Source organism: Abramis brama (genome assembly GCF_963993115.1).
Source record: "Abramis brama genome assembly, chromosome: 2".
In the NCBI taxonomy this organism is placed as follows: Eukaryota; Metazoa; Chordata; class Actinopteri; order Cypriniformes; family Leuciscidae; genus Abramis; species Abramis brama.
Genome location: NC_139964.1, coordinates 66,329,299 through 66,342,880, shown reverse-complemented (window position 1 = coordinate 66,342,880; position 13,582 = coordinate 66,329,299). Strand labels below are relative to the sequence as shown.

At 38.0% G+C, this 13,582-nt stretch overlaps 1 protein-coding gene across 1 annotated transcript in view; it reads right to left on the bottom strand.

Annotated features, from left to right (window-relative positions):
- The window catches only part of LOC311075128 (F-actin-monooxygenase mical1-like), a 146,567-nt gene that overhangs the window by 25,369 nt on the left and 107,616 nt on the right, over window positions 1-13,582 (bottom strand). The window contains exons 10-11 of the mRNA XM_084102292.1: window positions 8,071-8,184; window positions 7,144-7,191 (exon numbers count right to left, since the gene is read on the bottom strand). Coding sequence (XP_083958418.1) covers window positions 7,144-7,191; window positions 8,071-8,184 — 162 coding nt within the window. The remainder of the gene's footprint in view (window positions 1-7,143; window positions 7,192-8,070; window positions 8,185-13,582) is intronic.

The following is a 13,582-nucleotide window of genomic DNA, read 5'->3' as shown; positions in this document are numbered from 1 at the left end:
TGGAGAAGCAACGGATGAAGAAGTTGCAACTCAGCGGCTCCAGCAGGACGTTTCCTAATGGTTAGTTTAAAATATTATGTCTGGATACGGTACTTTATTCGGATGGTTTACAGTTATTATCATGTAGCTAATGCTAACCTACTGTTGCCTTTTCATGAGAGATCTGTAACGTCTGTAATTTATCTTATTACAATTACATCAAGCTCTGCGATCTTGAAATGCGGATATCGCGCGCGCCATAGGAAAACGGTTATCCAAATAACAAAGAAGTGTACAACACTCGCATTACAGTGTGTGTATTCACACACATAAACTGCATAGCTGCATAGCTAATGTTACAGCCACATTCTACGTGTAATAATCTAGGTCACCATAAACAGTAAAGCAACACACTTGTATATCATTAGTTGACTTAACGTTACTTGTCCGATGTGTGTAGCTGAGCCAAAGAGAGTGATCCAGACTTTAGTTTCAGACGTTCAGCAAGCCCAGCTCTGTATTGACCCTTCTTCGGTGTTCATTTGTACATCCAATTATTGAGCAATTGTTATGCTTCGCTCGCTCAAAAGCCATGGTATCTCTCGTGGACAAACTAAAATCGCGCGCGCGCGTTCCTACTTTCTAGCGCATTTTCTCATGGGCGGAAAATATTCTCTGGGCGGGCAAAGCAGAGAAAGGGGGGGTAACATTTCCTCCTTATGACGTCATAAGGAGGAGATTCTAGATCAGCGCGTATGAGCTTCCATTTTCTCAAAGGCAGAGAAAGATAGCAAAAGCTCTATTTACACCATAGACTGTAAAAAAAATATGGACGTAGTGTCCGTGACGTCACCCGTAGGTTTCTGAAGAGCATTTTTGAAGCCTACAGTGGGCGGAGCCGGCCGTCGCCATCTTGGCCTTGCGTCACTCCCGGATAACAGAAAATAGACAAACAGGCGCCCCCCGTGAGTGGAGCTGAGGAGCCTGGCTATCTGAAATCACCTCGACGTGATCGAGTTAGCTGATGATGTAAAGTTAGCTGATGATGTAAAGCCAATTAAACGTTCCTATTTTTGCCCTTCGAAATATTATAGTAGTTAAAAGACATGGCTACAAGTGAGACTGTGTATTACTTCGAGAGTGTTTGTGTGTGACAGTGATTTATGTGCATACATGTCCGTCACTCTTTCATGGTCCATCAGCGCGGCATCGCTCAAGTTCGTAGAGAGCTTATTCAGTCCATTTTAAATTCTGATGTTGGCCGTCTCTCAAATGGGTTATGGTTTAACCGTTAAACCATAGATATATTGCCGTTGAAGTGCAAGTAAATGCGCTAGAAAATCCGCGCTCATTCACGGACGGAGAAAGCGCCGACGCCTGCATGATTTCATCTGACGGTAACCTACATAAGCATATTATAATCCATCTGTTCCATGGGAGCAGAACGAACGAGCATTTATTGACGTTTTAAATTTGAAAACCCCAAAAAGCAACGAAATTGTCAGACATCCATTAGTGCATGTTCACAGAGGAAAACAACTGAAATACAGCGCTGGTTGTTCTCTCGAACGATAACGACGGAATCCAAAGACGTGGGCTTTGTAACGTTACCCAAGTATGAAATAATAATCCCGAAAAAAGCACAAACACTGCAGAGATGGCAAGTTCAGCAGCTAACATTGCTGAGGTGAAGTGACGGCTAGTAACAGCAGGCAAACGACTAGCAGCACTGACAGCGGCAATCCATCTGTCACTCAAGTGGCTTGGCCACACCCTTAAATTTAAATATTAATCAACTAAACGGACGAGTTATAAAATAATTCACCCCCCTCACAGTTGTTATGAAGGGCAAAATTAGCTGTATAGACCAAATCCACATACAGACACCAGGCTTTAAACACGTTTTTTTCTGCTGTAAAGTTGGTCATTTTAACATGGGGGAGATACAGATTTGACTCACTTCTGACAACAGCCTCAAGCGGCCAGTCAACGAATTGCAGTTTAACTCACTTCCGTGTTGGTTTCAAGAGAGAGACGGGGAGGTTGCCGCTTGATTTACACCGATTGAAATTTCTAGAAACTTGGGGACCATATACAGGCTAGGGGAACTCATATTAATGTTAAAAAACCTCAGAAAGTGAAAATTTCGTGTCATGGGACCTTTAATACATAATTATATAGAAGTAATGCATTGAATAATACGTTGTTTAAATTGTATTTAAGGGTGATTCTTCAATTGGGGGCTATTTTGCCATCTTACATTTTGATGAATGAAATTTGGTTGAATTTTGTTATAATTATTTCAAGACAATGTTTACATGCTTTGATGTAAAGATATAATAATGGCCGCGACTGAGCTTAAATATAATTTGAGTATTTTATATCTATTTGCCAACTGGCACTGCAAAACGTCATTCCCATCACAACATCAAAAAGTCTCATAATGCAAAGAATGTATCAAGGAGATCATTTAAACTCATTTATCTTGCAAACATTATTAACCTTCAACAATACGTATAAAAAAACAAAATGTTTCCATTCAGCGAATTACATATATTTTCTTGTTCTTACCATCAAAATGTGTTTTTCTGTGTTCATCAAAGCACACTTTTGTTTAATTTCTGGAAAATTAATTTTAGATGTTTTTTCTTTGAATAGGTGGATGAGTATTTCATTAGGCTTTTCATTTAGTACCTCAAGATTGAACATAAAACAGTTTTAAAGGTATTTTTGCTGTAAATTAAGCAACGTGGCGGTAATGACATACTGTTCTGGTAATGACATAAGGTTTTGGTAATGACATAAATGAAAAGTGCACTGATACATAAAGCAAATTTAAAGGCTTAAATAATGACTTCTGGTGAGTGTTGTTGAAAGAAATGGACAGATGTGAGGAGATATATAGAAATATGACAACCATCAACTTGAACATGTTTATTTCAATCATGAAGAAACCATACAATATTTTCTAGAGAATCAATTGTCACAATGGGATAAAACAGCATAAAAATATCCTTCATAAACATTTCATAACTATGACTATTACCATTAGGTGAAATACTATATGTTTGGGTTAAAAACTCATAAAAGTTGCATTGGGTTAAAACTAACAATGCATAATGAAATGTGTTTGCTTTCAAACATGTATTTGAACATTCAAAACGTGAATTAGAGATGATAAAGGGAGATGGATGGGATGTGGAGAGAAAGAGATACTGGGCCCTAGTTTAAATGACAGGCATAGTGTAGTCACTCAATGAGCAAAGTGTCAAAGAGCAATGCCATTGTGTGTCATGTGGGAGTATTGTGGTAACCCAATGTTTTTGCTTAGGATCTTGCTCATGGTATTAAAATAAGCTAATTTAATTTCATAAAGAATTGTCCTTGTTGTAAAATTAGGTTTTATTTAGAATTTAGACTTTGCACATGTCATTACCACCATCACTTGTCATTACCATCACAACAAGTTTTGTGTTGGTAATGACGTGTTGCGGTAATGACATTTTTTATTTTTTTCAGGAAAAAAGATGCTAGGTCATGGATTTGCTAACATCACTCAGCAGCTAGTACAAAAAGAACTTTAAATACACATAAATCATGTGAATATATATATACATTTATCAAAATACTGCTGTTACAGCATTTATGGTAATGACGCTGAATAAGTCTACTCCATGATCAGAAGGAATTCATGATTAAATTACTTACTTTTTCAGACATCAAATATCACTGTTCTTTCATGGCTGACATGTGCTCCTCTGCTAGTCTTCATTTCCATGGTTACGGCATAAACAAGTCTTACCCTCAAAAATATCCTTGTTGTAATCATAGACTGTCGTGGTAATGACAGTATTGTTGTGGACAATACTAAATTGTTAAAAATATTCACAAATTCCACAGATATGAACCCGAATTATGCATCAAGTGCCTTTTTAAGTTACTTTTTAAACATATATTGTGATTTTTTAATGAATTGATAACATTTTATCACATTTTCAGAGCAGATAAGTTTTAAAGTCTGGGTTGGGGACAAGGCCTTAGTAGCCAAATGTTAGTGATGAAAACATTTTTAAAAATGGAAATCATACTGATTTTAGTGTATAACATTTTTTGGTGGTTCAATAAATATTATTTGAAATAACTAAACTATTTATTTTATAATATAGTATTTTTAACATGAATGTATAACCTGGGGACATAAAAGTTCCCCTAATTGAAGAATCACCCTTAAACGTGAATATGTCTATTAAAGAGTGTATATGTGTACAAAGAGAATCGCAATGCTGACAAAAAACTTTTTTATAAATAAAAGTTGCTAATAACTTCTGGATTTGAAATACAAATAGTGAGTATGTATTTGTGGTACAGCCGCGGATCAGTTAGATCACGCACTGCAAACGCAGCATATGTGAAAGTACTATTGCACGTGCTGCTCCTGCACCGAATACGCACTGCATACGCACTGCACACGGAGTATGTGTGAAACAGGCGTTACGCTGTGATGAAGGTGAATTTCGTGTAAGATTTATAACATATACGGTGTTTTGCATGTAAAAGCTTCCACGATGAAAGCACTGTTGGCTCTGATGAGGATGCCGATATTGACTCTGACTTCTTGCTTTATCCAAAAACTTTTTGGTCAAGGCCTTTTCGAATACTGTCTTCCTTTTTTTGCCTTCGCTGACTGTATATGCAGGTACTGGGAATTTTGACTGCTCTTTCTCTGCCATAATTGTGATTCTTCCTAGCTTCCGTGCCCCTCCTCGAGTCAAAGGGGTGCGTGCATGTGGGCGGCTCCTGTAGCAGCGGGGGTGGTAGCCATGGTAGCGAGGGAAAGTGACGTCGCCCAGCCAATCATTTCATTCGTTCCGAATGGAAATAAGTAGCTGTGTTTATTACGCCCTGAGAGGACTACAGACACTCAATTTTTATACTCTCTTTTTAGGAGTACTTACATTTTAATTATGTATTGGTATATAAAGAAAGTTTAAACAAAATTGAAAAAAAAAAGTTTTTACCGAGTGGTGGACTTTGCCCAGATTGTCAACCATGTGACTCTTCTTTTAACTGTCTTTAACTGTCTTCTCTTCATCGTGAATCCTCTCGTCCTGTCTTCTGCCGCCTTTGATCCTGTGCGTGTGAGGTTACATTCACATTGAGTAAAGGTACCATATTTTTTGTTTGGCCTGTGTGGTGAAGCAGCCATTTGGTTTAAGGCTACGACGTACCCGAGCTATTCAGGCCTGCATCATTTGAACATTTGAAGGGTATTTCAAATTAAGCTAGGTTTTGCCGGCTATTTTAATTTATTGGGCCCTTATGTTTTGAATGTGAATTGGAATGCATTTGTGATCTGAAAAGTGTTTTTGACAGACATATTTAATTACTGACCTACTTTTTTTTTTTTAAAGTAAATCTGTTATATTTTTTTATAAAACAGTTGTGGTTACTGACTGATATTTTAAGTTAATTAAGAAAAAGAGTTTGTTTTTTTTGTTTAAATGTGAAAGTGTTTAGAGGATAAAAGTAATTACAAGACATTTCATTTTCTGTTAAAGGAACACTTCGACTTTTTGGGACTTTAGCTTATTCACCGTATCCCCCAGAGTTAGATAAGTCAATACATACCTTTTTCATCTCCGTGCGTGCTGTAAGTCTGTTTGATGCACCCACCGCTAGCCTAGCTTAGCACAAAGACTGGATGTAAATAGCTACAGCTAGCATACTAATCCCAATAAGTGAAAAAATAACGCCTACATTTTCCCATTTACATGTTGTGATTTGTATAGTCACAGTGTGTACAAATAACCAGGTCATATGAGACACAGCCATTTTTTAAACGTTTAAATACTGGGAACTATTTTCTCAGAAGGCAAAGCACGCTACTACTGCAGAGTGATTAGCGCAGCACCCGAGAAGCGCTGTGGTGAGGAGCAGAGAGTTCGCTCAGAGATGGAGTAATAGAGTCAGCAATTACTAGATAGAAAATGCAAAGTTTACAATCATGGGTGGTCGCTGTATTGTAAAGAGCTGCGACAATAAACAGGGGAGACCAGGTAATACCATGATGTTTCAGAGAATTCCAACCAAAAACGCTGACATTCTATACCTTCATGTGTATCTGAGTGTGTGATAGCAAACACACCTAGACATCATAAAGGACTATCGCGTTTGCTCAGAACATTTCACTGAGGACGACTATTTTGAAAAAATGGAATTTGCCACACGGACCATGAAACATGTGCTGAAGGATACGGCCATCCCATCGATAGTAAAGACAGGATAAAGTGGATCACCTGCAGCTGCGGTAAGTGTTCCGTTATGTTTTTAGATGACTAGCCTACTGTTACAGTGCCATTAGCTAGATGTAATGTAAACTTAGTGACACTTTTACATGAATAGGGTGCTCACTACTATTATAGTTGTTCCCGGGCTTCATGTATCCCCTGTAATGTTAGTGTTGTGTTGTCACAAATGCGCTCTATTCCATCTATCTGTTCGGCATCTTGTCTATCAGCTTCCAAAGTTTGTAACTCCTCGTCTGTGTATTCTGGCTCAAAACGATATGGTTCTGGATTTTGGTTTTATACCAAATAAAAATCCTCTGACAATTCCTCAAAGTCAGCCATGATCACGAATCACGTTCGCTACTAGCTAGTCTAGCACGTTGGTTTTGTTGACGGAACGGCTCTTCTCGGGTGCTGCGCTAATCACTCTGCAGAAGTAGCGTGCTTTGCCTTCTGAGAAAATAGTTCCCAGTATTTAAACGTTTAAAAAATGGCTGTGTCTCATATGACCTTGTTATTTGTACACACTGTGACTATACAAATCACAACATGTAAATAGGAAAATGTTGGCGTTATTTTGTCACTTATTGGGAGCAGTATGCTAGCTGTAGCCATTTACATCCAGTCTTTGTGCTAAGCTAGGCTAGCGGTGGGTGCGTCAAACAGACTTACAGCACGCACGGAGATGAAAAAGGTGTGTATGGACTTATCTAACTCTGGGGGATACGGTGAATAAGCTTAAGTCCAAAAAAGTCGAAGTGTTCCTTTAAAGTGTAGATATTACTGCTTAGTGACTTAAAGGGAAAGAGTATTTTGTAAAATAAGTTAGTAATTACACACACGTTAAATACTGATAAGTTTATTAGTGAAACCTCACTTATTTGATTGGATAGGCATGCGCTAGTTTCCACTTTTGCGCTCCATCCTAAGAGAAAGATAGAGAAAGAGATATGAGGTTAAAAGTTAAAGGACATATATTATTTTTTGGTAACACTTTACTTGAAGGGGTGTGCATAATACACCGTCATAATCATGACATGACACGTCATGAATATGAAGGAGGTTTTATGCATGTTTATGACAAATGTCATTAAGTGTCATTTGCTCAATTATGACATTTTTAATGCAAATATGACATTGTGTGAGATGTCTTTGTTATGGCAACTTGACTTTACTAAGACAACACAACCTGTCATAAATATGTCATAAACATGACATAGCAGATTAATTATCAAACTTAAGAAACCACTTAGCTTTATGGGTTAACATTTCATTAAACTGTCATGTGGTTGGTTTTGACATTGGCTGTCATGAAGCCATTATAACATTTTAATGACAAATTAAATTTGTACCACTGTAGTTGAGGTCAAGAAAAACATTCATGACACAGTTATAATGGCCTCATGACGGCCAATGTCAAAACCAATCACCTGACAGTTTAATGAAATGTTAACCCATAAAGCTACGTGGTTTCTTAAGTTTGATAGTTAATCTGCTATGTCATGTTTATGACATATTTATGTTGTCTTGGTAATGTCAAGTTGTCATGACAAAGACACTGACAGGTTATGATGTATTGGTTTATGTCAAGTTGTCATAAAGACATCTCAAACAATGTCATATTTGCATTAAAAATGTCATAATTGAGCGAATGACACTTAATGACAGTTGTCATAAACATGCATAAGACCTCCTTCATATTTATGACATCTGCCATGTCATGATTATGAAGGTGTCATGTCAGTCTTATACACACCCCTTCAAGTAAAGTGTTACCTATTTTTGTAACTACATGACTACGGACCATTAGAGCTGGTTTCTGATGGCTCAAGCAGACTTTTAAATTCCACGCCTGTGTGCACCTCGACCCCCAAAATCAGGGCCAACTTCAGCAGAATCAACTGCAGCTGACAGATGCCTATAAACACAGATCTCATTACTATAACTGAATTAAAGTGAATATATGTGCATTTTCAGTAATAAGACAAGAACTTCACTCTGACCATGTTTTAAAAACATTTAAGTTTATTCTGCAATGACGCATAAAATTGATCACAAGTGACATTAAACACATTTATAATGTTACAAAAGATTTCTATTTCAAATAAATGCGAAAAATCCCATAAACTCAATATTGCGACAAACTTTGGCTGGCAGGCTCTGTAAGAACATACCTCATAATGGGGTGTAAGTTGTATCCCTTGGGGGCAAAAGCTGCCCAAAGTTGCCCCATAGAAATACTATTTATGTCATTCATTCTGACAAGCAGCCGTTGGAGATATTGGAAGGATTGCGCTTATTTCTGCTAGTGTGTTTGATGTGGTTGAAAAATTTCACTATGGTAAGTTATATCGCTAGAGAGAGACTATGGCCACGTCCACACGAAGCCGGTGCGTTCCCGATCCGATTTTTTTTTTTCCTCGTTCTAAAAAAAAATTCCGTAAACACGGCGTCGTCTCAGGAAATATCTGCGTACACACGAAACCACTGAAACCGACTGAAAACGGTGTAGTATATATGCCAGACCAGTATGGGGCGCTGTAATTCTGACACAGAGATACACTATACACGGAGAAGAAGACTTTGAGCATGCGCATAACCTTGCGCGCTGTATACGAACCAAGAAGAAGAGGACGAAGATTATCGCTTGTTGCTCACCACAGTTGCAGTGAAGCAATATATTTTGCTGTAATAAAGTTAGTAGGCTTAGTAGCTTCTGCAGCACGAACACAATCATGTATGTCCGCCATTATTTTTGTTGCTGTTACGCGTGACACAGACGACACGTGATGTGATGACATCATCGTTTCACAAAATATACGGATTGGCTGTACACACGAAACCGCAAGGGTGTCGTTTTCAGATTTATCCACTTTGGGACCCGGTTTCAAAAAATAGCGGTTTCAGTCTCCAAAAACGCCGGATCCGTGTGGACGAAACGCCAATACGATAAAAAATGTATACGTATACAGCGAAACGCGTCTCCGTGTGGACGGGCCCTATATGTATATATAACTAATGATATATTACTATCATTGTCTGTGATCGATTGCTCATGTCTGCCCTGCTGCTGAGTTGGTTTTGCGTCTGTAAGCTTTGTATACCTTTCTGTTTTAGATCATTATTTACTATCATTCCCTGTTGTTAATACTGCTAAATATAACATACCCAACAACACACATTAACCTGACATCGCTAGCTTCACTCTAAATCGTTGCTAGCACAACAAGCTAGAAATTCGCTAGTCTATTAGCGTGCCATCCGTGCGGTCTTTATTTATTTCTTTTGCTCGCACCTTTTACAAATCCATCAAAGCTGTGGTAAGCATAGACAGTATAAGAAGGGCCTTAAAAAGTAGCCTTGATTAAGTTAACAGACCTGTGAGTGTGCGTTTAATAAATAAGCAAATAAGCCCTGCCTGTGTGCAGGGCCGGCGCGTGCACTTCTGCCGCTCTAGGCGAAAAACAATTGTGCCGCCCCTGCTGGTCCGAATACCATTTTTTTGAGCTTCGAAGCTTCGGTAGTAATGAACATCGAATATTTAAATTGAAGCTTCGGGGAGAGGGGGCTGAACAAACATATTATTCTCTCTAATAAAGGCAGGAATCTCTATATGTCTGTCTGTCTGTTTGCATTTTGATTATTTCGAGAACCGTTCATCCAGTCGACTTCACAAGGGAGTGCAGTGTCACACTTGGTGCAATATAGATGGACGCGCGAGACGCGACACGTTCAGAATAAATAAACTTTTAGTATACAGAACAGCGCGAGCGGGAAGCGGCGCTTCAAAAGTCTCGATTCATGAACGTAGGCTATGTTCATTGCGTATGTCAGGTGACAAATGAACGAAAGATTTGGAAGGTAAAGTATTATTATGTTCCCTGTAAATTATTTTTGACTGCATTATAATGATTTCTTAATTCAGAATATGATCAACATTGCGTAGGTGGATGTGATCGGGGAATTTGGCTGTTAAAAGTATAACATTTAAAGCCACTTAAATTAACGAAATTACTCAAATAAAGATTCGTTCATTTTGATGGACGAGATCGAACAAGAGAGTCAGTAAAATGATCCGAACTTCCCATCACTCAGTCATGACTCGTGAGAGCAGGGGGCGGGGCGGGGAGCGGCAGCTCAGCAAATCATATAGCGGCTATATTATAGCCTATTTTGTGAATTGTTCATTCCCGGTTGGCACACATTTTGCCGCCCTTACAAAAGTGCCGCTCTAGGCAATTGCCTAGTTCGCCTATATGGACGCGCCGGCCCTGCCCGCGTGAGGCGCGCCGCTTCCCGCTCGCGCTGTTCTGTATACTAAAAGTTTATTTATTCTGAACGTGTCGCGTCTCGCGCGTCCATCTATATTGCACCAAGTGCGACACTGCACTCCCTTGTGAAGTCGACTGGATGAACGGTTCTCGAAATAATCAAAATGCAAACAGACAGACATATAGAGATTCCTGCCTTTATTATAGAGAATAATATATAGCCCCCTCTCCCCGAAGCTTCAATTTAAATATTCGATGTTCATTACTACCGAAGCTTCGAAGCTCAAAAAAATGGTATTCGGACCAGCAGGGGCGGCACAATTGTTTTTTGCCTAGAGCGGCAGAAGTGCACGCGCCGGCCCTGCACACAGGCATGAAGCTTGAATTATCTTCTTTTAAATGAAGTAATTTATATAAAAAACAAATATTCTCAGTTTATGTAATTTTTAATGTGACCCCGCCCACGTTGAGCGCGCGCTATTCAAACGCAAATGACTGAGGCAATCCATGCAAACTGTGAACGCCCCCATATCAGCTCGAGAAAACACATCAAGTTTAATCAGATCATTGTACTTGTTTACACCGTCTCGCAGCACTGTGAGGAATAATACTATCGTAATAATAATAATGGAAAATGTATCTCAGAAGTGCTGGTATTTCGAGGAGCAACGGATCCGACTGAGCTGAGGAATACTAATTTCAAATTATTTAAATCAGCCTGTCTAATCTACAAGGTTATACATGGTCTGGCGCCTCCACCATTGAGTGATTTTATTAAACAAAAGTCTAACAGTGTTGCGGAGAGTGCACTAGAGCCACTATGAGAGGTGATTGTGAATTGGCATTTAGGCGGACCGCCTTTTCACAGAACGTCCTGTCATATCAGGGAGTGAGCTTCTGGAATAGTATTCCACTGTCAGTGAGGGAAAGCACAAGTCTTCCTGTCTTTAGGAGTTATTTAAAAGTGTGGCTGAGGGACACACAAACATGTGATCGTGTTTAGTTAATCATTATATATCAGACGTAAAACAGAGTTAGTGCATTACAAAAAGGGATATAATTATCAGTGCAATACGGGGTGTGCAATAAGAGTCAGTATAACATGGGTTGTGTATATAAAATATAATTATCAGTGCAATACGGGGTGTGCAATAAGAGTCAGTATAACATGGGTTGTGTATATAAAATATAAAATGGTGCAATGGGTCAGTGCAATATCAGGACAGTCAGGGCATGTGCAAAATTGTGGTTTGTGCAATACAGTCGATGCTTTCCTGTTTTCTATATTGTTCTTTGTTGTTCACTCTTGTTGTTATTGTTTGTTCTAACATGATGTGATCACTGTTCTTGTCCTTGTCTCTCTGTATATAGTCTGTATATAGTGTCTCTGTATGTATTTATTAACTTGTGTGTAACACCAACCTGCCAGGGGGTCTGCAGATGGAAATTAGCCTAAGCTATAATCTGACATATTTACATTTGTTGAAAATGTTCATTAATATGTATTGTCCCTTCTTTTCAAATAAATAAATAAATACATAGATTTACATCATATTTCTATAGACAAGAATAATATTTATTGAATTTATACCCAAATGCGTCGATGTAATCATTATGAGCGTTTGATACTGTGATGTACTCTGTTTTCAATCCATACCAGCAGCCTGAGGGCGCTATATGCACAATAATAGTCCATATATGGAACATGAAGAAGAGCCATAATCATGTGACATTCCAGGAAGCCTCGAACACACACAAAGCTTACAGAGATCACTGTAACATGCAGATAAAGACGTTTTGAAGACAATAAACATGATTGCAATGATATTTGATTTGCCTGTGTTCTTCAAGCCATGCCAGGCATTTTTATAATAATAGATTATATTTATAATGTAATGCTAATCAGTAGACTTTATCATTGTGCAGAATATTAAAAAATAATATATTTTCTGTCTGATTTTTTTTTCTGAAGCCAAATTAGATCACAGAAGATTATTTAAAACACTCAACTTGCGTTATAAAGTAAGTTTGGAGCACAAACATGGTTTTAATCTCATAAATTGTTGTGTATTGATGGTGTGCTAAGCTAACATGCTAGCTAACCCTAGGTGCACCTGCCACCTAGCAGTTATTCTTTTATGATTTTTTTTCTAAATAGGAATGCTTACTGAAATGTTTCTTTATTCTAGAAGGGCATTTGATACAATTTCAAAGGTGAAGTGAGAACTTTGATCAAATAAATGAGGGATTGAAACCCTATGAATAGCCTGTAAATAGCCAGTTGTTAGTAACTATAATGCAGACAAAAGAAATGCATATTTAGTGCCATAACCAGGCTGGAGAGGTGTGAATGTGTGCATGGGGAGACTGAGACTGAATGAAGCTCGTTTGCACCACAAAACAATAGAGACAAAAGACTGAATAGATGATGACTAAACATCAGTAGCATTTTAGAGTCTAATCAAAATAAAGTCATATGACATGATATTGAAAAACATTTAACTAAATACAGAGTTTTAGACTTATCATCTTCAGAACTTCAAATATAAAATGTTTAGACATGTGGCTTTAGCTGTAGTGCATTTCTAGATTGCTACAGTGCCAACTTCAATTTTATTTTCATGAGGATGTTTCATAAAAATACATTTCTAATAACTTTACAAAACTTTGAAGCTATTTATATATTTTTTTTCATTATGACAATAATTAATTCTACATTTACAATAAACTGCCAGGTGTCAGCTTTCTAATGAGACTATACTTGTGCTTTTAGTGCAAAGGGTTCATGAACTGTATCTGTTTCAGTTTGGGTATGTAATTTCTGGGGATTTTTCAAAAGTGGGGTTGCAGCTTAACAGGTTAACCCTCTGGGGTGTCTAAGGTGTTTTTGGGGTCCTTGAGATTGTTAAAATTGTTATAAATAGCTTCAAAGTTTTGTAAAGTTATTAGAAATAAATTTTTATGAAACATCCTCGTGAAAATAAAATTGAAGTTAGCACTGTAGCAATCTAGAAATGCACTACAGCTAAAGCCACATGTCTAAAC